Source organism: Diabrotica undecimpunctata, chromosome 9 (genome assembly GCF_040954645.1).
Source record: "Diabrotica undecimpunctata isolate CICGRU chromosome 9, icDiaUnde3, whole genome shotgun sequence".
Lineage (NCBI taxonomy): Eukaryota > Metazoa > Arthropoda > Insecta > Coleoptera > Chrysomelidae > Diabrotica > Diabrotica undecimpunctata.
This window is the reverse complement of record NC_092811.1, coordinates 132420088-132442186: the sequence shown is the minus strand read 5'-3', so window position 1 is coordinate 132442186 and position 22099 is coordinate 132420088. Positions and strand designations below refer to the sequence as shown.

General features: G+C 33.2%; 1 protein-coding gene across 3 annotated transcripts in view; it reads left to right on the top strand.

Annotated features, from left to right (window-relative positions):
• The first annotated feature begins 1732 nt into the window (after positions 1-1732).
• The window catches only part of LOC140450033 (uncharacterized), a 66018-nt gene continuing 45651 nt past the window's right edge, over positions 1733-22099 (top strand). For all 3 annotated transcript variants that reach the window (XM_072543457.1, XM_072543456.1, XM_072543455.1), the window contains exon 1: positions 1733-1875. In XM_072543457.1, coding sequence (XP_072399558.1) covers positions 1870-1875 — 6 coding nt within the window. In that variant the 5' untranslated portion in view covers positions 1733-1869. The remainder of the gene's footprint in view (positions 1876-22099) is intronic.

Sequence of the window (22099 nt, the reverse complement as noted above, 5' to 3'; positions counted from 1 at the left end):
ATGGATGAATGAATACAGTCTTCACTGTTTGACATCAATATGGGGGTGAGACAGGGAGACGCTAAGAGTCTGCTAAGAGGGTTCCTCAAATTAAACTCTTGTATTTCATTAGGGATTTGATCTACAACTAACTCTAGGTTATGAATCTCCCTTTCGACTTCGCTACTGATGGTATAGCGTCTAGTCTCTGGGATAAGATTACTTCTTATAATTACCTGGTATTGATCTGCTATTCTTTATTCAGATACTTGAATCTCTGGGTACTTCCTGCAAAATTCGGCATACAGATGTTGTCGATAGCCGATCGTTTCTTGACCGAGATGCGTCACCTTGGAATAGAAGCGCAAAATGTTTTCGTTTATAGACATAGTTCATTTCATGCGCTGCTTCGGTCGTCCCGCTTGAGTGAGCGCCGGGTGATGTTCCAGAGCAGCAGTTCAGCGAGTGGAGCTCTTGTTGTTGTTTAGCTTGCTTGTGGTTGTTGTTCTTGTTGGGCTGTAGATGATTGTATGACAGGGGCCCGCCTCCTCAACACCCTGCCACCGACATCCCGCATGCTGTCACGTCCAGCGCCGGCTCCAGACGTGCCTTGGCGATTCCCAGGCAGCGACCCTAAACATAAATTATTATACTTCATTATCATGCGTGTGCATTTTATACCTATTGCCAGGTGTCAGTTTTTGTTACACGGCAGGTATTCCTGCTACCCTCTGGGTATCTGCGCTACGAATACCCAGATAGCATCTCCCATTCGCAGGGGGCCGCAGCTGATAGAAGAACTGACAAATAATAACTCCCACAGGTCATAAACTCTATTATTATTATTATTTCTTTTGTTGACTAGTACTCCCAAATATTTGAATGTTTTAACCTCGAAACTGTGTGCATTTATTGTCAGTTATGTCATTTGTGTCTTCTTTTTCTTGCTTACGTTCATCTATTTTGTTTTATTTTCATTTCTTTCTAGTCCTCTTAGTTTGGCTTCGTTTTCTATTTCTTGGCAGGTTTTCTTAAATGCCTTTTTATCTGTTGCTACTATGGTTATATCGTCCGCATATCCTATTATTTGTACTGCATTCTTGTTTATAGTTCCTGCGTTTGACAACTTTTTTATTATCTTGTCCAGTGATAGAATAAATAGTACCGTTGAGAACGCATCTCCATGTCTTACTCCATTTATTTGTAATATTTCTGTTCTTTCTCTTCCGATGTCTATTATTGCTTAGGAATCTCGCTGTATTATTAGTATTAGTAAAAGATAGAAGGTATTTTTCTGGAATTTGTTTATTATTTAATTTAGATATTATTCTGCTATCTTCGTCTTTATATTTTGTTCCTGTTGCATTTATTTTGAATCGCGCAAGCACTAATCAGAAGTTTGTTATTAATCTTTGCATTTTAGTCTTCTACTACAAATTTGTACTTATATCTGATATTTCTCATCATAAAGTGTTCACTATTATCTAATAGAACATTGTTCTGTTATTTCTATTAGCAATATAAACAAATAAAAATATTTGTCTGCAAAAAACCCCACAATGAAGTTGTTATGTAATTTAACCCGTTCCATTGAACCCGACAAGGATGCAGCCGTTGGGAAACACATAACTCATATCTTCGGCCGTAATCCTCGATTAGCGTACCAACTTTCCGGTTTCTTATGCATAATTTGTGATCACTACCAAATTTTATCAAATGGGGATGAAGTAACAGTGGGGGTATATAACGAAGTGTGTCAAATACGCCGAATGCAATTTTCAAAGTGAGAGTGAAACTAAGTGTGTGTGTGTGTCACAATCGTATGGTGTATCTTCTTCGCGAGTGAAGTGAATGTGACCTGGACCTCGACTTTGATACCGCGTCGCAACTATGAAGGTGAGTCTTTGCAAGTAAAAGTGCTTTCTGTCCGCCGGACAGCTTTCCAAACGTGAACAATTGGACTTTATGTCTACTAATTCATTAATCGTTGTTTTATATGTCTTAATTTTTTTGCATGTCATTTTTATAAATTTAAATAAGTTTTAGAAGTTGAAAACTGTTTTTTGATTCAATGCATTCATAGACCAGGGAATTATTTTCCCGTGACATTCGTTGATACAGTTTTCTAACGACTGTTTTTGATAAATTTTGTGATAAAAATATGTAAGCAACAAAATATGCAAAAGATTAAACGTCATTTTTTACTTATAAACAATATAGAAACAATGTAAGATGACTATTTGATTTTAAAAGATGAAAACCGGTAAACTATATGCCAAAGTGACACAGTTTTACTGAAAAAGTATAAAAAATCCTTTAAAATGAGGGTTTGTAAAGTTATTTTTATTAATTTGTTGCTTAATTATCGTAAAAATAGCTACAAACGGTGATTTTTTGTAAATTATTAATAACTTTTCTCAAAATGCACAACAAAATTTGATTTTACTTGAAAATAAGGATCATGTTACAAATATTCAGCTTTGAAACTTTCAAAAAGTATTTTAATAGTAGTTATTGCAAAATTGAAATTATTTATCCCAAAAAGCTTTTATCTACAACGTTATTATTCGTAAACCATTGGGTCTACATGAATTTCGAAAGCACCAGATTAAAGAAAAAGGTCTTTTGATTTTAAGCTTAGAAACAATTAATTAACTAGACGCAATAACATGTAGGAAGTTATTTTTTTTTAATCGCCATATTGGCATTTTTTTACAAATTCAAAAAATATATAATAATGTCCTACGACTCTTTAAACCAGAGTTGGCATTTTTTTTAAATTCACCGAAACTTTGTATATAAACAATAAGCAATTAAAAAAAAAAACAATTTGAAACATTAAAAGTTTAGACAAAAAAAATAAAAACGATTCCTTTAAAAATGAGGCGTACATGATGCGCCAAATTTATTAAAGTCGCAATATATCTCGTTCTAATCAATAAAAATTTATATTGTTTTATTAATTTGGGGTACCTGGTGTCATATATCATAAAAATGCATTTAAATAATTTACTTGTGTATTGTATATTTAACCGAGTAGGCAATTTATTAAAATGATTTAAAATAAATATTTATTTTAAAAAATTTTACTTTTCTCTTATTATTCCTAGTAGTAGAAAAGGTTATAAAATAATAAGCAACTTAAACATTTATGTATTATAGTTATAAAAAATATCTTTTAAAAATAAATTTTACAAAAATTATTCCCAAAAAACAAAACAAAGAAAAATATCCTTATAAAACTAATACCAATTATAAAGTAACAATTAAGTACATCATACAGAAATTGTAAAACAATAAATAAATAAAGTGGTCCTAAAATAACACAATCCTATAAGTAAAATAAAGAGCTATCAAGTTTATTTTTAAAGATGTTAACACTAGTTGCCGATATGGTGTCTTGATCAAAATTATTCCAGATATTAAATATTCTATTTGGCAGGAAGTTCCCCCAGGACCTTGCAGTAGTTTGTTCCCTCTTTAATTTGTAACGATGGACTCTTAATCTTTCGCCTTGATTTAAAGTGAATATGGTGTTAAGGTAATTAAAATTATATTTTAAAATACGTAAGGATATAATTAAGTCACCTCGAAGACGTCGCTGCTCGAATGTCGTGAGATGAGCCATGGATAGTCTATCATCATAATTAGGTCTTACAGGACCGTATGCCAGTCTTGGCTAGCTTTATGACGAATATTTTTAATTAGGATTTTATCGCGATTGAGATCTGGATTCCACACTTGCCCGGCAAACTCAAGAGTAGGTCTAACGTATATTGAGTAAAGTTTAAACAGAGGTTAAAGATATTGGCGTAAAAGATTTACGGATCAAAAACAGTTTAGAGTTAGCACGTTTACATACCGACACTATGTGATCAGACCAATTTAAGTCACTATTAATTATCACTCCGAGATCGTTGTGGGCGGTTACCGAGGTTAAGGGATGTCCATTAAAAAAGTACGGTAGTGATGGGTTATTTTTGCCGATATGTAAAACAACGCATTTTTCAATGTTAAGCGGAAGTAACCATTCTGAGGACCATTTGAATATTTCATCAAGATCGTGTTGAAGAACATGTTGGTTAATAGTTGGATTCACATATAATTTCTATCATCTTACCTTGAAACCTTACTGGATACAATGAGCGGAAAATCACTAGTGTAGACACAAAAAAGTAGCGATCCAAGTACTGATCCTTGTGGGACTCCACTCTTGACTGGCTTATCTAGTGAGTGGGCTTTCCCAACACGAACCCTGAAGTATCTGTCGGATAGAAAATCTTGAATCCAAATGTTTAACTTTCCGTGGATACCACAGTGATCCAATTTAGCTAGTAATCGACGTTTTGGAATACGGTCGAAAGTTTTGGGGAAGTCTAAGTAGACTACATTCACAGGATGCTGTTGGTGAGGGATGACATTTTCTTGAAGAAGAAACTCAGACATAGCTTCCGAAATAATCGATTCCATGACCTTGTTGACAATAGGAACCAGGCTGATTGGACGATAATTATTGCAATCAAGTTTATTTCCTTTCTTGAATATAGGAGTAATCGAAGCCAATTTTCAGGTCGAGGGGAGAGAACCTTGATTAAAACAAGCATTCATTATGAGAGATATAGGGATGGCTACAGATTCTGCATATTGTTTGAGGAAAAAGGAGGTAAGTCCGTCTAATCCAGGTGATAAATTATTTCGTAGTTTCCATAAATGATGTTTAATTGCATCCGGTATAAAAGATATATTGTCAAGAGTTTTAGACAATCGTGGGCACATTATTTGAGGAATGGTATTGTTAGGTTCATATTCTACTTTTTGAAGTAATGGTAAGGAGACTTTAGAAGATAAAGATGTGCGAATGCACCGATAAACTTTTTACTATTACCACTTGCAACGATAGATTCTTTAAATTCTGTTCTTAACTTTAGCTACAATTGTTTGACTTGGTTAGAAAAATTACGGTAGGCGAGAAAATCATCAAAGAAACCAGTAAGTTTATATGTTCGCCAAAGCTTTCGCTTATGTAGAATTAAATGGGTAGCTGAGAGATTAATCCAAGGTTTTAGTAGATTTCTGTATAGCTGTCGTTCGGTTGTATGATCAGAAATTGTTGTAAAAGCAGTATGAAGAAAAGAGTCCCACATTGACGATGCATCAGAGTGATTAAGAAAAATAGATTGTCACTTTAACTGGGATAAAACGCTTATTCGTTCGCTTATTATTTTTATAATTACTTTTTCTCTAAAACAGTTTAAACATATTTTACACAAATTAATTGTCATAAACTTTGTATTATTATAAATAAAAATTATGGAATTATATGTATATATAATTAACATATTACAATTTTCACTATTTTTCTTTATATCACGCTCATGAGTCATTTCACTTATTATTTGCTAGACTCTACATTAGTTATAATTAACACAATGTCATTTAATACCTTATCTCCACTGATTTGCATGGAAATTTGAATTTAGGTTATACTTGGCTCCACTTCAAAATTGGACTTGTACTTTTGGTTGCTTTTAATTTTTTAGGGGTGAAAACGACCCCTATTAGAAAAAATTATACATTGATATTAAATTTAGATTTCTTTACTGTTTTAATGTATTACCATATAATTTCTACCCTTATAAAAACCACCGCTTGCGAAAAAATTCCAATAGTTGCAGTATTTTTTTTTTTTCATTGAAACTATAAATACAATAATTTTTAATTTTTAACCAAAATGTTTATGAATGAAATAAATTTATTTTATTTCAACTTAAAAAAAAACAATCCTTATTTGCAAGGAAGGGTTATAGTTTAAAAGGCTTAAACGAGTCACTAATCACGAGTGTATGTAAACTTTGAACAGCAATATATTAACCAATTGTTGTCTTACAGAAAAACTAAAAAAAAAAAAACGAAAATATTCAGAAAAGTAAAACCTATATTTTTTTACTCTTAATATTTTTCGTATCACTAATACTTTTTAAGTTATTTTGAAAAATAAGCAACTTTTTTTCCAAATTTCATAAATTTTTCTTTTACTTTAAAACCGTATTTTTTTAAAAACAAGCTCTTTGAACTGGTTAAACATACATATCATATAAACAATACACATATAAAGTAAATTGTAAAGCGGTAACGATTCATTTTTCTTGGAGTGCTAATTAGGGGGTGATTTTCTCGATGTTTTTACCAAAAAAAAAGGAACCAACTTGAATTTGAGCGTAACTCACTTAGTATTGGCACTAGAAACTTAAATAAAAAAAAGTGGAACAGTAGGTGGTACCGTAGATTAGCGCGGAGCTTCATACTATCTTTTCTCTATTTTTAAAATTTAAAAATGTTTGAAATTAAATAAAGTACCTAATTTTTTGGGTATTTATTTTTATACTTTAAACAAATTCAATAAATTATTATGGTTGCTCCTAACGCCACCTGTTAACGTATTAACAGAGCATACGTTGCTTACTTGTAATAAACCTGTCAAATTCAGACCACATATTAATAATAAAATAAAAATAAATATTTTTCGATGGTAAATTTAGTTATTATATGAACTAAATAATATGTTTAAAATTAATAATTGTATTTATATGAAATTATTTAAAAACGAGAGTTATTATAAAAATCGATGTTAAGAACCGTTATTCTATGACGCTACCCGTGACGACGCCATCTTGTAGCGCTAGTTCCGTGACGCCTGCCCCAGCGTTTTACTGTAGAGAAAACAAGTAATATAATATAGGAATACATGCTTGGAATTCTACACGCAGGGTTGTAAAGTTAAAAAGATGATGATGATGATGATGATGATGATGATGATGATGAAAGAAAGTAATACAACGCCGGTAGAGAAGCTTCGCTTAAAAAAAAACAATAAAGCTTTTTTAAACACTATCAAAAAGTTTTGATGAGTTTTTCCTGAAAAAACCTAAATTTTTGGTGATTTCCTGTTGAAATATTCGATTTGGAATTTAACAAATAAGCTTTGGAATTTAATAAATAACCACTGTTCATGAGCTACAATTCTGCTTCTACTGGATCTATAGTCTTCATAAGTACACCATTTTTTTTTTGTTTTTTTATAAGCTACATTTTCTTCAAGAATATTTTTTCGATAAATACTTACTTTTTGAGTTACTTGTGAAAAACCGATTGAAACCGTGGTTTTCATTTTGAAAAATGATGATTTTAACTCGTAATTAACTCAAAAAGTATTGACTTAGTGAAAAAACTCTATAGCACATGTAAAATCAACCCTGGGCGTAAGACCAAAAGTAAAGTTGAGGGTAAGAGTAACCTTACTCCAAATTTTCAATCAAATCTGTCCTGACGAAGAAAATTGGGCTCCAAAACGGTCATTTACTGGAGTACAACACAAAAACATTCAGTGAAAGACTCTGTAGTGCTATTAATTTAACATAGATATAATTATTATATATTTCATGTTTTTATTATGTTATTCTTGAATGTTTTTGCTGTCTATTATGTTTCTTGTGACGGTATTATTAATTTCCGTCCAATTACTTCACATATTAGAACATACGCATATAATAACACCCATTTCTGGTAATATAATATTTCTTTAGTTGTTTCATAATGTGTTAAAATTTAATTATAACTTGCAATCAAAATTTATGACTTATCCCGACTTGTATAGGCAAATGCATAATGCACTTTCTATTTATAATTACAGATAAAAACTTATTGTAAATACCTATGTCAACTCATCAAATGATGCGAAACGTATAATTGATATCACTGTTTAATTAAGAGAGAATTTATCCATGTCTTTTAAATTTTTGCATACATTAACTAAAAATGCCAAGAATAGTATAGAAGTATTTTCATATAAGAATCGTTCTTAAAATAGTTTTTGAGGACTCTATTACAAACCTCGAAATTTTTCTTTTTGTACTTTTATTAGACTACCAATATAGCAAGAATTCCAAACTCTTGTTATTTGAAAACACTTCTGTAATCCAGAAAAATGAGGTTTGTTTTTAAGTTATATAAAACCTAAAGCTCTTGTGTGTGGTTGGGATATTGACTGCGAAACCTATGGTTTCATTCGTCTAATCATGTTTGACTTTGATTCTTAAGACAATAATTAAAATAAAATCTATTAATATTTGAAATTTACATTATTAATATTGTACATAATTTTTATAATTATGTACAATATTAATAATGTAAATACATTAATAATACAATTGGTGAACTTACAAAAATCATATATTGTTTATACAATTTTATACAATTTTGTATACAGTTTTGTATACATTTAGTAGTAGGTATTCAGTCTCGTATCCATGCATCCAGTGTGCAGAAGTTATGTTTTTCCAGTATTATCCAGTTCCGCAGGCAATGTTATTTTTTATTTTTTTTATTTTTTTTTGTTGTTTTCTTTTTTTTTCAATATTTTCAATATTTTTTATGTTTTTTTATATTAATATTATTTAATATTTTTTTTTTGTTTTTTTATTAAAATGCTTTTTTATATTTTGTTTTAGTCTAAAATGATAACAAAAGAGAATCCCAAATATATTCTGAACATATCGTTTTAAGGGAATAATTTATAGAAATAAATTAGGGTAAAGAAATAAATATTAGACTTACTTACATTTAGTTTATTGTATTTCAGACGATCGGTTTTGAACATTAAACTTTGCTGTTCACCATCAGGTTTCCCTGAAAGGCTACTTAAATGCTCAAAATTACAAATTGGGTAGGAATAGTAATCTTTTATGCATATTTTTTGGGTCCCAAAATTAACATTCTCAAAAAAATTCAGCTTGTTTGTATGAGTTTTATAGATTCAGTGGCATTTTCGTCTCTGAGGCCTGGACTATAAATAAATTTATTTATTTATAACAAAACTAAAGCCTCTTTGGCATTTGCTAATTCATTTTTTAGATGCTTCTATTCGATTAAGGTCGGATTAAAAAAAAAATTGCTTTATTGGAAGCCGAGAAAATACATTGTTTTTACGTAAACCGATTTTGACAGTTGAAATTCAATTTTATTTAAACATTTTTTTTGGAATTTTCCAGGCGTAATACCGATGGTTTTTATTATTATAATGTATGTTGTAAATACCTTGAAAATATGAAATATTTTATCGAGAACGAGATTCGAAATAAAAAAAAAACGGGTGTGGCAGTCCAGTGGGACTGCCGGTAGAAGTTATACTTCTATACACGCGTTCGCCGTTAAAAATTTATATAGGAGTCAATCTGCACAATCATTACATATATAATGCTATAGGTAAGAGAGAGCAAAAAGAGAAAAAGAATTAGTTATATAGGTATATGGTGCATCGTTTGCTGTATATAAACATTTGACCTGTAGTAGGAGTATAGTAAATGAAGGATTGTATCCATATTTTAATGAAAATATATATTTTTATTTTTATGTATAAAAGAAAAATTTACATATACTCTGTAGTAAAATTCATTGTTTATTTTGTTATTAATATAAAAATTACAATACAATAAATACACTGCAACATAATTCAATATAATAATACAATATAAATTAAAATGTAATATTCATAAGTACATATTTAAAACTGCCAATATACATAACTTACTTTACGAAGATAAAAATAAAAAACCAACAACTCGGATTATGTTGTAAGTTTTCATTTTATTTTAAAATTTATGTTTTTTGCGTATATTACATATATTTAATAAGATTAACGTGAGGTTTTTAAATATTTCAAAAATAAAAATGGAAATTCATCATTCGCATTCGAACTCACAACCACCAGCGTATGAACCAAACACGTAAAGGATTTGCCAATTAGACATGACACTAACGGATTTCAAAATTGACAGTTCTCGGTAAAACAGTGATTATTTTGAAACACAAACGCCTAAAATAATAATTATAAACGTTTAAAGCAGTCCCTTAAATTCTTCAACCATGACAATCTCCTTCTTCCTATACTCTTTCCTCCTCTTATCTTTCCCTGTATTATCAGCCTTAGCAGTTCATATCGCTGTCCCCTCATTACGTGTCCCAGATATTGTAACTTTCTTATTCTTATTGTGTTTATTATTTCGTATTCTTTGCCCATTTCTCGCAATACTTCCGTGTTAGTTTTCTTCTGTGTCCATGCTATTCTAAACATCCATAACACCACATTTCAAAGGACTGTAACTTATTTATGTGTTCTTGCTTTAATGTCCAGCTTTCAAGTCCATATTGCAGTATCGAAAACACGTAGCATCTCAGAGCTCTTACTCTCAGTTCTAATCTAAGGTCTTTGTTGCAGAGAATTGTTTTCATTTTTACAAACGCATTTCTTGCTATTTCTATCCTGGCTCTTATTTCGGTTGTTTGATCATTATTGTCTGAAATCCAGGTTCCTAGGTATTTGTATTTATCAACCCTTTCTATCGGTACATTTCCCAAATGTATGTTTGTTGGTATATTTGTTTTCTTTGTTATTATCATGTATTTGGTCTTTTTTATATTCATTTTTAGTCCATATTTTTCACAGAAACTGTTTGTTTTGTTTAGCAGTAATTGGAGTTGTTCAGCAGAGCTTGCCATAATCACGGTGTCATCTGCATATCTTATGTTGTTAATAGATCTTCCGTTAATTATTATTCCTTCACTTTGAGATAGTAATGCTTCTTCAAAAATGACTTCACTATATACATTAAATAGTAATATATTCCTGCCTAACTCCTCTCCTGATTTCAATTTCTGGACTGGGTTCGTTATCTATTACGATTTGTGCTCTTTGATTCCAGTAGAGGTTTGTTATTATTTGTAAGTCCCTATGGTCTATGTTTTTTGTCTTTAGAATTTGGACTAATTTTTCATGTCTTACTTTGTCAAATGCTTTTTCAAAATAAACGTAACAAACATGCACATCAACATTCATATATATGCATATTTAAGCTAACACATTAAAAGTAAATAACGCTTCTCTGGTTCCTTGTCCATTTCTGAACCCAAACTGACTATCATCTATTCCTTCTTCTAGTTTTTTATTTATACGACCATGTATTACTTTCAGGAATAATTTGAGAATGTGACTTATTAGTGATATTGTTCTGTATTCACTGCAATATTTAGCGTTTGTATTTTTAGGGATAGCACAAAAGGTGGAGAGTAACCATTGTTTGGGTATGTGTCCTGTTTTGTATACTGAGTTAAATAAGTCTACTATAATGTCTAAGGTTTCATCATTTATGCATTTTAAGGTTTCTATAGGGATATTGGACTGGACCTACTGCTTTATCATTTTTGCTGTTTTAGAATACCATTTTAATTTCCTCTTTTAATATCTTTAAAACCATATCCTCTTCTACTTCTATCTCCATCTGTTCTGTTCTATGATCCTTAAATAGTTCATTGATGTATTCGGTCCATCTCTTTAATTTGTCGTTAGTATTCAACACAAGTTTCCCATTTGCATCTTTCAGTATTTCCGGTTTTCTTGTTCTATTGTTGTGAGTTAATTCTTTAATTTTTTTATGTGTGTTGAAACTATCATGTCTTTTCTGGTATTCTTCTAATTCTGCGCATTGTTCTTTTAACCATTGTTCTTTCGCTTTCTTAATTCTGTATTTTATTTGTTTATCAACTTTTTTGTACATCTGATCATCTTTGTTTTTATATTGACGTCTTTCTTCCATTAAATCTTAAATTTCTTCCGTCATCCATTGCTTCTTTTTATATCTGGTTGATATTAGAATTTCTTTCTGACTTTTATCTATTTCTGTCTTTATTAATAACCATTTTTTATTCGTCTCAGTATTTTGTAGAATTTGTTCTTTAACATTCATTAATTCGTTGTTGATTTCATCTGCCAGGCGTTGCCTTATGTGTGGGTTCCTTAATTTACTTGTATCGATTTTTGCATGTGTTGTTCTTCGTTTTATTATTTTCATTTTGAGCCTAATTTTGGTCACTACTGGGTTGTGATCTGATCCTATTTCGGCACTTGGATAGGTTTTTGAGGATATAATTGCGTTCCTGTATCTTTGTCTAACTAATACATAATCTATTTGGTTTCTTACAATTCTCTCTTCTTGATCTGCTGGTTTCTTCCAGGTATATAGTCTTCTCTTTGGCATTTTAAATAATGTATTAGCTATAACAAAATTATTGTTTTGGCAAAATTTGATAAGCCTGTCACCCCTTTTGTTTCTGTTGCCAGCAATCAAAGCTTCAGGAGATAAAAAATTAGATTGGACCATGGCAACCACCCGAGGTATCCAGACGAAAGCAAATAATTATTTCCCGTTTACGACTTGGATATACCCAGTTTTCTCATGAACATTTGTCAAGAAAGAAGAACGCCCAATTTGTGATGAGTGCGGTTCACCAGTTACGGTAAAACATGTGCTAAAAGTGGAAAAGTGCGAAAATTTCAATCGTCACAGGATTAAATACCATTTTCCAAACAATCATAAAGACATTTTAAATTTAGAAAACACTATAGATAACCTACTTTTGTTTTTAAAAGATTTTAATTTACTAAGCAAAGTGTAATTGACTGTTACCGTTCCGCTAATAACTTTATTATTGAAGCGGTTTTTTGTAAATAAAAAAAAAACAAATAATACCGATAGTGTTAGTCAGTTTTAATTATTGTATGTTTTCTACTGCATAAAAACATACTACTTGTAATGTGAATATAAATTGTTGTTTTCCTAATTAAAATGTTTCATGCAACGTGTTTTTAGGTAATTGACTAGAAAATTACGATGCCCATTGTTAGATTGCCATGTAGATCTCGTGGATAATGTCGTATCCACTTTTGTTTTTAAATAAACTATTATTAAGTTGGTGTTGAAAGAAATCTAAATATTGTAATTTTTTTATTATGTCTTTACGATAAACAAGCCTTTGCCTTGGTTTTTTGTTATCGAACTGGCCATCTTATTTTACTGTGACGACATAGTGCATTCCAATTAACATGGACCATCCTAAGTAGGTAAGTTGATATTGGTTCATAATTGACTGGACAATTCTTTATGGATCTTGGTCTGCTTACAGAGAAGTTGCAACTTTCATCGATTCCTAGCAACTTTGTAACGATATTTATTTGCCTACCATAGGGTAAGATTATGGGTGTAGAAAATTGGGGACAGAAACTATGGGGGCGAAGATAGGGCAAGCAAAACAATCGTTACTTGTGCGAACGGCACTCAGGGGTTAACTGGAGAGCTGGGGTCGTGGATAAGTTGAAATAAATGGCAAAGGGGTCGGATTGGGGTAACTAGACAATGAAACAAAGGGGTTACTTACGTAAATCTCCTGGACAAATGGGCAAATAAAGACAAGAAGAAATACCTCTAGCTATTTAAAATGGGACGCCGCTTCGAGAAAACTTCCTGCTGGAGGAAAGAAAGGTTCTTCCTTCTTAAAATAAAGAAACACGAACAGGGGTTAGGAGATTTTTCTAAACTAAAATAAACAAATGGATCAGAGAAACAAATCAAACGTTTATTTTTGTAACAATAAAACACTGAAAACTTTGTTTTCAAACTTCCACAAAATTTATTTTAAATTGTTATCACTACAGCTGTTTCGGCTGATTGCCTTTCTCAAGTTGAGAAAGGCAATCAGCCGAAACAGCTGTAGTGATAACAATTTAAAATAAATTTTGTGGAAGTTTGAAAACAAAGTTTTCAGTGTTTTATTGTTACATAAAATGAATTTCCATCAAGTAACGGTCGAATCCATCAATTGTTTATTTTTGTCTTAAATAAACAGTTATCAAAAATACAGATTGCACAAGAAGCATACTAAATAACATAATAACAAAATTAACAAAAACTTACGTGCTTATCTGTTTACAAAGGAGATTGCTACAAAAATTTTCGAAATGGTTCCTAGGTTATTTATTAATATGGCCAAATTAGATTATTAAAAATTAAAGATATCCTTGTTTATGAAAATATCTTAAAATTTAACCTTATATATGAAATATCTTTTCTATATAATAGTCAAATTAGAATTGTTTCACAACAACAGCAGATTTAAGCCAAAATGTCATATGTCAACATAACATTGTAAGACAGAATAAATTATGACATTTTGTTGGCCACGCCTCTAACACAATATAAAACTTTAAATATTACAAATTCTTTTATTTTAATGAAAGCAATTATCAATTATCAAAAATAATGTCTATTTAATTTCATCATCATCATCATTGGCTTTTACAACTCTTCGTGAGTTTTTTCAGCGTTTACTATTGCCTTCCATTGATTCCGATCCTGTGCTATTATTTCCTATGGCCTTACTTCCATCTTCTCCAGGTCTTCCCTGACTGCGTCTTTCCACCTTTTTCTAGGCCTTCCTGTCGATCTTCTACCATCTGGTCTTTCCCAAAACACATTGCTAATCAGTCTGTCGTCATCACTACGTACCACGTGGCCTGCCCATCTTAATCTATTGGCTTTTATGTATCTTACGATGTTTCCTTTCCCGAAGAGAGTCTCTATTTCATTGTTGTATCTGCTCCTCCATTCATTTGTCACGCTGTCCCTGCAAGGATCATATATAATTCGCAGGATTTTGCGTTCCCATACTAATAGCTGATTGTTTTCTTTCTTTCTCAATGTCCATGTTTCACTTCCATATGTCACTGCTGGTCGTATTATGGTTTTGTATATTTGGATTTTGGCACGCCTTGAGAGAAGCTTTGACCTCATTAGATGTTGAATGGCAAAGAATCATTTATTCCCCGCCAGTATTCGTATTTCAACCTCCCGTTCTCCTGTGTTTTCACTGGTAATTGTTGCTCCTAGGTATTTGAATTCTTTGACCATCTTAAAATTATGATCGTTTATGGTAATGTTTTGTCTTATTCGCTGTCGTTCCTTTTTTGATACGACCATGTATTTAGTTTTTTCTTCGTTTATTTTCAGGCCTACGCTTAGTGTTGCTTCTTCAAAGTTCGATACTATATCCTTAACTTCCAGTGTTGTCTGTGCTACTGCATCTACATCATCTGCAAATGCGAGAATAATCTTTGCTCCTCTGGCAGTTATGTCTGGTTTGACTCTGGTATAGATTTTTCGCATTGCATATTCCAATGCTAGGTTAAATAGTAATGGGGACAGCGGGTCTCCCTGTCTGAGTCCTCTAAGTGCTTATGCCGAAAGCCTCTATTTAATTTGGAAAAATTAAAATGTTAATTGTTACCTTAATTCACAAACTTTGCCACTTAACTTTGAGAAACTTGCTACTATCTCTGGGATTGGAGCTGCAAGGACAAAACTATCAACTGGAACAAAAAGGAAACCATTTCTATACTCAGGAACGAAGATCTGACGTAGATGGGGTTGGATCAAGCAGGCAAACGACAACAAAGCTGGTGGGACATCCTATATAATCATTTTCAAAATTTCATCAGTTTCGGTGTACTGCACAGATCTTATGGTTGATACTCTGTTCTAAATTGCATTATTGCAAAAGAGTATTATCCAACCTTTCACCGGTCTTAAGGCATAACACAAAAAAAATGAATCGACTCCTGATTCAAAATCGCCCAAACATCTTTCTAGTCTGAAATCTCTTGCTTGACTCCTTATCTGCCTTACATTTTACAAATTCAACCCAAATAATTTCCCTTCACGTCTCGCAGCCAGTTTGTGGTCTACGAACCTAAACAAACAAAATACCCCTCTTGACCTCGTTCTTAGCAACGAACCGACAAAAAAACATCTTGAAATGTTTACTTTTAAATTGGGTAACTGGAAATTTTTTACCTCACAATACATACAGAGAATAGGGGAATTTTAATGTAAATAAAGACAAAAAAATATTCTCAGCGTTAATACGTCTTTACTACGAGATAAAAAACACGCATTTTATTGATTATTTTAAACGTCCTTGCCTCCTAGCCTTAACCGGAATAATTTTCTACCTGACAATGTAACAGAGACAAAAACAACTATAGTTTGAAACAACTGAATACAAAACTTAAAACAGAATTTATACTATTATATGGATATTAAATATAAAACGCTATAACTTCCCGTGATCTCTTTACCGTTAGAATCTTAAGGTATTTTATTCTTCCATATCATCAATACATCTATTACGCGGTCGTCCTCGTGTATTCATTATCTGACAGCAAGCTACTGCAGATAGGCCTGATAACTGTTTTGTAAATATCCACCTTCTTGTTGATGAAAATTAGTACATTCGTTCGAAGATTACCAATATTGTAGAAAAAAGAAATTTGTTGAAATTTTTCATTTATATTAAGATTTATTTTCGACATTATGTAGTTTGGACATTAAACTTTCCGTAAGATCTCACGTAACCACAAGACGACTTTTATTTTATTGCAATCTCTCTTTGGCTTTATGACTGATCCGTTAATAACCTTCTAGTCATCCTCTTAAGCTTTCTCCAAATTATATTAATCCTGTCATACGATCTTGAACACACGAATTAAAAGTTCGTTCATCTCGGACATCGGTCTAAAATTAGCATCACTTACACTTTTTTAAAGTCAAGGTGAGGATAATTGAGATATTGGTCCTAATTGATGAGGAGTATGTAGGTACTTCGTTAGCGTGAGGAAAAATATTATCTGTGTGATAAATTAAGACATTTCCGGTGGTTTTGAAAGCAAATATTGAATTGAGATCAGTTTTCTCTGCTATTAATTTAAAAATGACTCGTAAGTGTTAGAAATAAGAATAATGTACTAGGAATGAGTTATATTAAAACATAGGCGTAGATGATCTAAGTTTCTAGGAGGCTTAAGATCTTTTCCAAAAAGTGCATCTATAAATAAATCTTAGATTTTAAAATTGAACAGAAAACAGAAAAGCACCTGGTTCTGATAAGATAAACAATGAATTGCTAAAATATGGAGGAGGAACACTAAGCAAATGGCTCCTAAAATTATTCGTCGATATAATAAATACCGGAGTAATACCAACGGAATGGAAGGAAAGTCTCCTGCTACCGATACTTAAAAAGTGAGACTCGAGAAATCCTGAAAATTATAGAGGCATTAGTCTGATGAATAGTACATTAAAATTGTTAACGGCAGTCATAAAAGATAAAATCGAGGAAAAAGCGAACATGGCAGATGAACAACAAGGCTTCCGGAAGAACCGCAGCACAATAGACGCAATTTTTATTATCAGACAAATAATAGAGAAGTCTATTGAATATGAAAAACCAGCATACATGTGCTTTGTAGATTTAAAAAGAACTTTTGACAGGGTGAAGCGAAATGACATCTTAAATTTATTACAAGCTGAACAAATAGACCATCAGATAATAAGGACAATTATTGAAATTAACAAGAACAACAAGACCAGAGTTATAATGCCAACAGGGGAAACATAATGCATATAACTAAAAGGAGGAATCCGCCAAGGAGATTCGCTCAGCCCATTGTTATTTAATATGGTGATGAATCAAATAATTCACGAAGTAAGATACCATATGGGAGCGCATAAAATCACGATACTATGCTATGCCGATGATGCAGTACTAATTGCTGATAACGAAGATGACCTACAAAGGCAGCTCCACACCTTCAATAACACAGCAAACAAACTTAATATGAGAATATCAGTACAAAAAACTAAATGTATAGTGATCAGTAAAGATTCGCGTAGATGCAAACTAGAAATAGACGGCAAAATTATAGAACAAGTAATGAAATTCAATTACCTAGGAGTAGAGATCACTAGTGACAGGGATATAAGAATAGAGACCACAAGGCAAGCATCAAAAGCGGCAAGAGTAAGTGGTTGTCTCCGAGAAACCATATGGAGAAACAAATATCTGACCACGGAAAGCAAAATGAAAGTATACAAGACAACAGTAAGACCAATACTAACATATGCAGCGGAGACAAGGACCGATACAAGAAAGACGAAACAACAAATCAACAATATCGAAATGAAAGTATTAAGATCAATAGCGGGCATATTATTAAGAGACAGACAAACCAACAGAAGTATACGCGAACAATGCAAAATTCAAAATATTAACAGGTGGATAAAAACAAGAAAAAAAAACTGGAACGAACATGTAAACCGAATGGGACCAGATAGATTAGCGAACATTTGTAAAAACAACAAGCCGTATAGCAGAAGACCCGTTGGAAGGCCGCCAAAAAGGTGGAAAGATAATGTACAGTCAACAACGACTGAAACAGAATAAGAGGCAGACAAACAGGAGTAATCCTAGTCGCGCGAAGAAGATTTTAAAATTGCTATATCAGAATATCACCTTACCCAATTGCTTATCCACTTTAGGGTTTAATTATTTCTTGCCTGTTCCAGCATAAATCTTTTTATGAAATGTTTTACAGCTCTTTATCCCTTTTGTTTGTAATTTTCTATTGGTTTATTAGACTTTCATTCATTCTATTTACACGTTTTTTCCATTTAGTTCTATGGTTTTTTATTTATGTTCCATCCCTTCGCATATATTCTTCCTTTAAATATTGTTTATTATTTTATGTCTATGTTTTTATGTCTATTATGTGTATGTCTTTACGTATGTAAACCAATTCGGTCCTGTAAACATCTGGCCTTATTAAAGGAGGCGATAAAGATTCGGCGTGCACACACATATCTCAGTATTAGTGTAACCGCTGTGCGATAACTTCAGTTTGTGTAAACATCCACTCCCAGTGTAAACAGACGCTGTCCAACCAGTCCATAGATCCAACATAGTTCGGTGCACTGGAAAGAAGATTTCTTCATCATCACAGGTACCGTACTTTAATCTGCATCATCATCATTCTGGCTTTACAACCCTGCGTGGGTCTCCTCAAGAATTTCTCTCCAGTCGTCCCTATCCATCGCCTTCCTCCGCCAAGCACGTATTCCCATATTTCTCATGTATTCATCGATATTATCAAGGACTTCTTCTCTGACCAATGGGTCTGTCAACGAGCGTTTTTCTAGCTGGATCATTTTGTTCCATCCGCATTACATGCCATATCCACCTCAGACGTCCTATCTTAATATGTTTTACGATATAATGGTATATTCTGTAAAGTTCGAAGTTGTATCGTCTTCTCCACACTCCATTGTCATTCACTGCTCCACAGATAAGCCTTAGTACTTTTCTTTCGAAACATCTTAACATGTTTTCATTATTTTTTGGTAGAGTCCAGGTCTCTGAACCATATGTTCTGGACGTATTATTGTTTTGTAGAGTTTTATTTTTGTAATTCTCGATATAATTGTGGATTTATGCGGTTTATGCAAGAAGCTTGAGGACGGCTATAGTGGAAACGAACTTCGTCAGGGTTCTTCACACTCTGAAAGCTCTGCCTGGATCAGCAATCCACCGCCTTACTGGTCGGGGAGAGATTTCGTCAAGGCAATTCAGCTGCGAGGAAATCTACTACCAACTAGAGGCATTCCTTTAAATCCAGCACGTGATCAGAGGTGCCGAAAGGGATGCGAACGTAACGAGAGCCTTTCTCATGTTTTGCAAAAGTGCCCGCAACACACTGGCACCGAATTAGAAGACACGACCAGCTCGATACGTATCTACGAAAAGCAGCTGAAAAGAAAGGGTGGATTTGCGAGGTTAAGCCTCGGATAAGATGCGCCGAAGGGTCTCTGAAGATACCTGACCTTGTCGCGCATCGGGATGAGCAGGCAATTGTCGTGGACGTTGCCGTCAGCTGGGAGGGTCCTGAACCCCTAAGTACAGCTGCTGTCAATAAAACAGCGCTGTACACAGAGCCTCGATTCCTTCACACCATGCAGACCCGATATCCAGGGAAACAGATTTGCATGGCACCTCTAATCGTGGAAGCTCGCGGAATATGGTGTCAGTCGAATTCTCGTGTCATGAGAATGCTAACCCTATCACGGTTCGACGTCCGCAACTTCATCACTAAGGCAATTATGGGTGACATCCATATTCATAGTCCTTTTATGAGGTCCTAACATAAATGACTTATGAGATTTTTCATTTTCAAGTATTCGTATCGGCTTCTTCCTATCGCGAGATCTACGTTCGTTTAGTTAGGGTTTTTTCTATTTTACCTACTGACTACGTAGATGTTTGTGTTTGTCTATTCATGTTTGTGAATGTCTCATTTTACTATAGTTTTTTCATATACTTTATTTACTATTTTAAACTTTTATAACAGCACTTTTGCTGTCTTGGCTAATTTTTTTCATGCCCGCTTTAGAGCGTTTGGCTTTGGTTGAACTACAGAGGGAGGAGGTCGGTCTCTCACCGTTAATAAGCTGGCTAAACATCGGGCCAAAAAGGGCCATACGCTGCTGGTCTGTTGCTTTCCGGATCGGAACAGGGAGGAACAGACCAGCAGGATTGGGCCGGTTTTCGGATGGCGGGGATTTGGTTGCGTGATGATCGTAGCCACCCAGCCGGCATCGCCCGGCCTGCAAAATAAAAGAGGTTATGGCTCCACTCTGAGCGCACCCAGGTAAACAAATTCGTTCACTGTTTCGATGATGCCGTTTTCTATAACAAGTAGTCGTAGGATTTTTCATTGTGTGCTTATTTTCATATACTTAATTTTGTTGGTGTTTATTATTAAACCCATTTTTGTAGCTGATTCTTTTAATGTTACATACGCCTCTCGTAGAGCGTTTTCCGTTCTCCCAAAAATATTGATATCATCAGCATAGACCAGGATTTGCACTGATTTATTATATATTGAACCAGTGGTTGTGATTTGTGACCTACGTATTACTTTTTCCAGAGCCAGATTGAACATATTACTTTTTCCAGAGCCAGATTGAACAGTATACAGGAGAGAGGGTCTCTCTGGCGCACCCCTTATTTGTATTAAAATGTTTAGATAGTTCCCCCCGAATTCTTACTCTACATGTAACCTTTTGAAGAGTTTATAAATACGTGATGAGTATCAATGCCATATTCCAGTGTTTTTTCCAAAATTTGTTTCAGATTTGTAATCTGATGAATTGTCGATTTACCACCTCTGAAACCAGCCTGTTATTTTTTTACTATCCGTTCTGCATATGGTGCCATACGGTTACATATTACTGTGAAAAATATTTTATACGCTGCATTTAGAAGCGTCTTTCCTCTGTGGTTAGAGCATTCAAAAATATCTCCTTTTTTGCGTATGGTGCAAAGGATTCCAATATTCCAAACTTTAGAGAGGGATTTATTCTTCTTCTTCTTTTTTTATATAGACATGGCTGTCTGTTTTTTAATGTGCCTCCAGTAAGTCGTCGTTCCATCGTTTTCGTGGTCTTCCTACTGATCATCTTCCTATTGGGGAACCGTCTCTTGCCGTCTTTACTACTCTATTTATTGTCATTCGGCTTATATGATCGTTCCATTCTCTCTTCTATTTCTTATCCAGTTCTTGATGTTCTCCACCTTGCCTCTACGTCTATATCTGTACTTCTAGCTCTGTCCCATAGTGTCTTACTATTAATTTTTTTATCTCTGCTGTTTCCTTTATCCTTTTTGTCCTCTCTGTGTCAGGTCTTGTTTCTGCTGCGTATGTCATGATTGGTCTGATGACTGTTTTGTAAATTCTGCCTTTCGTTTTTTTTTCCGATATTTTTATTTCTCCATATTGTTTCATTTAGGCAGCCTGTGGCCCTGTTTGCTCTATTCACTTGATCTTCGACCTCAGTTTCGAGCTTTCCGTAGCTAGATAATATGATGCCTAGATATTTAAACTCCATCACTTTTGTTATATTATCTGACCTTCCAGCTCCAATTTTCATCTTAGTAAATTTGCTGTTGTAACCATGAATTTTGTCTTTTTTGGGGAAATTAACATGTTAAATTGTCTGGCGGTTATATTAAATTGGTGCAGCATATGCTGTAAATCATCTTCGCTTTGAGAGAGTAGTATTGCGTCGTCTGCCTAGCAGATTATTTTAAGTTGTGTTTCTCCCATTTGGTTCTTTTTTTCTTTCTTTTTTTATTACTTTTTCTTACTTTTCTTATTATTTCATCCATAATCAGGTTAAACAATAGAGGACTCAGGAAACCTTCCTGCCTTATCCCATTGCCAGCTTCAATAGAGTCGGAGGGATTTCTGGGTTCATATTTCTTTTATAAGCTGTTGTAATGCCATTATGGTATCATGACCACCTTTTTTATATAGTTCAGCTAGGAGATTATCTATTCCGGGTGA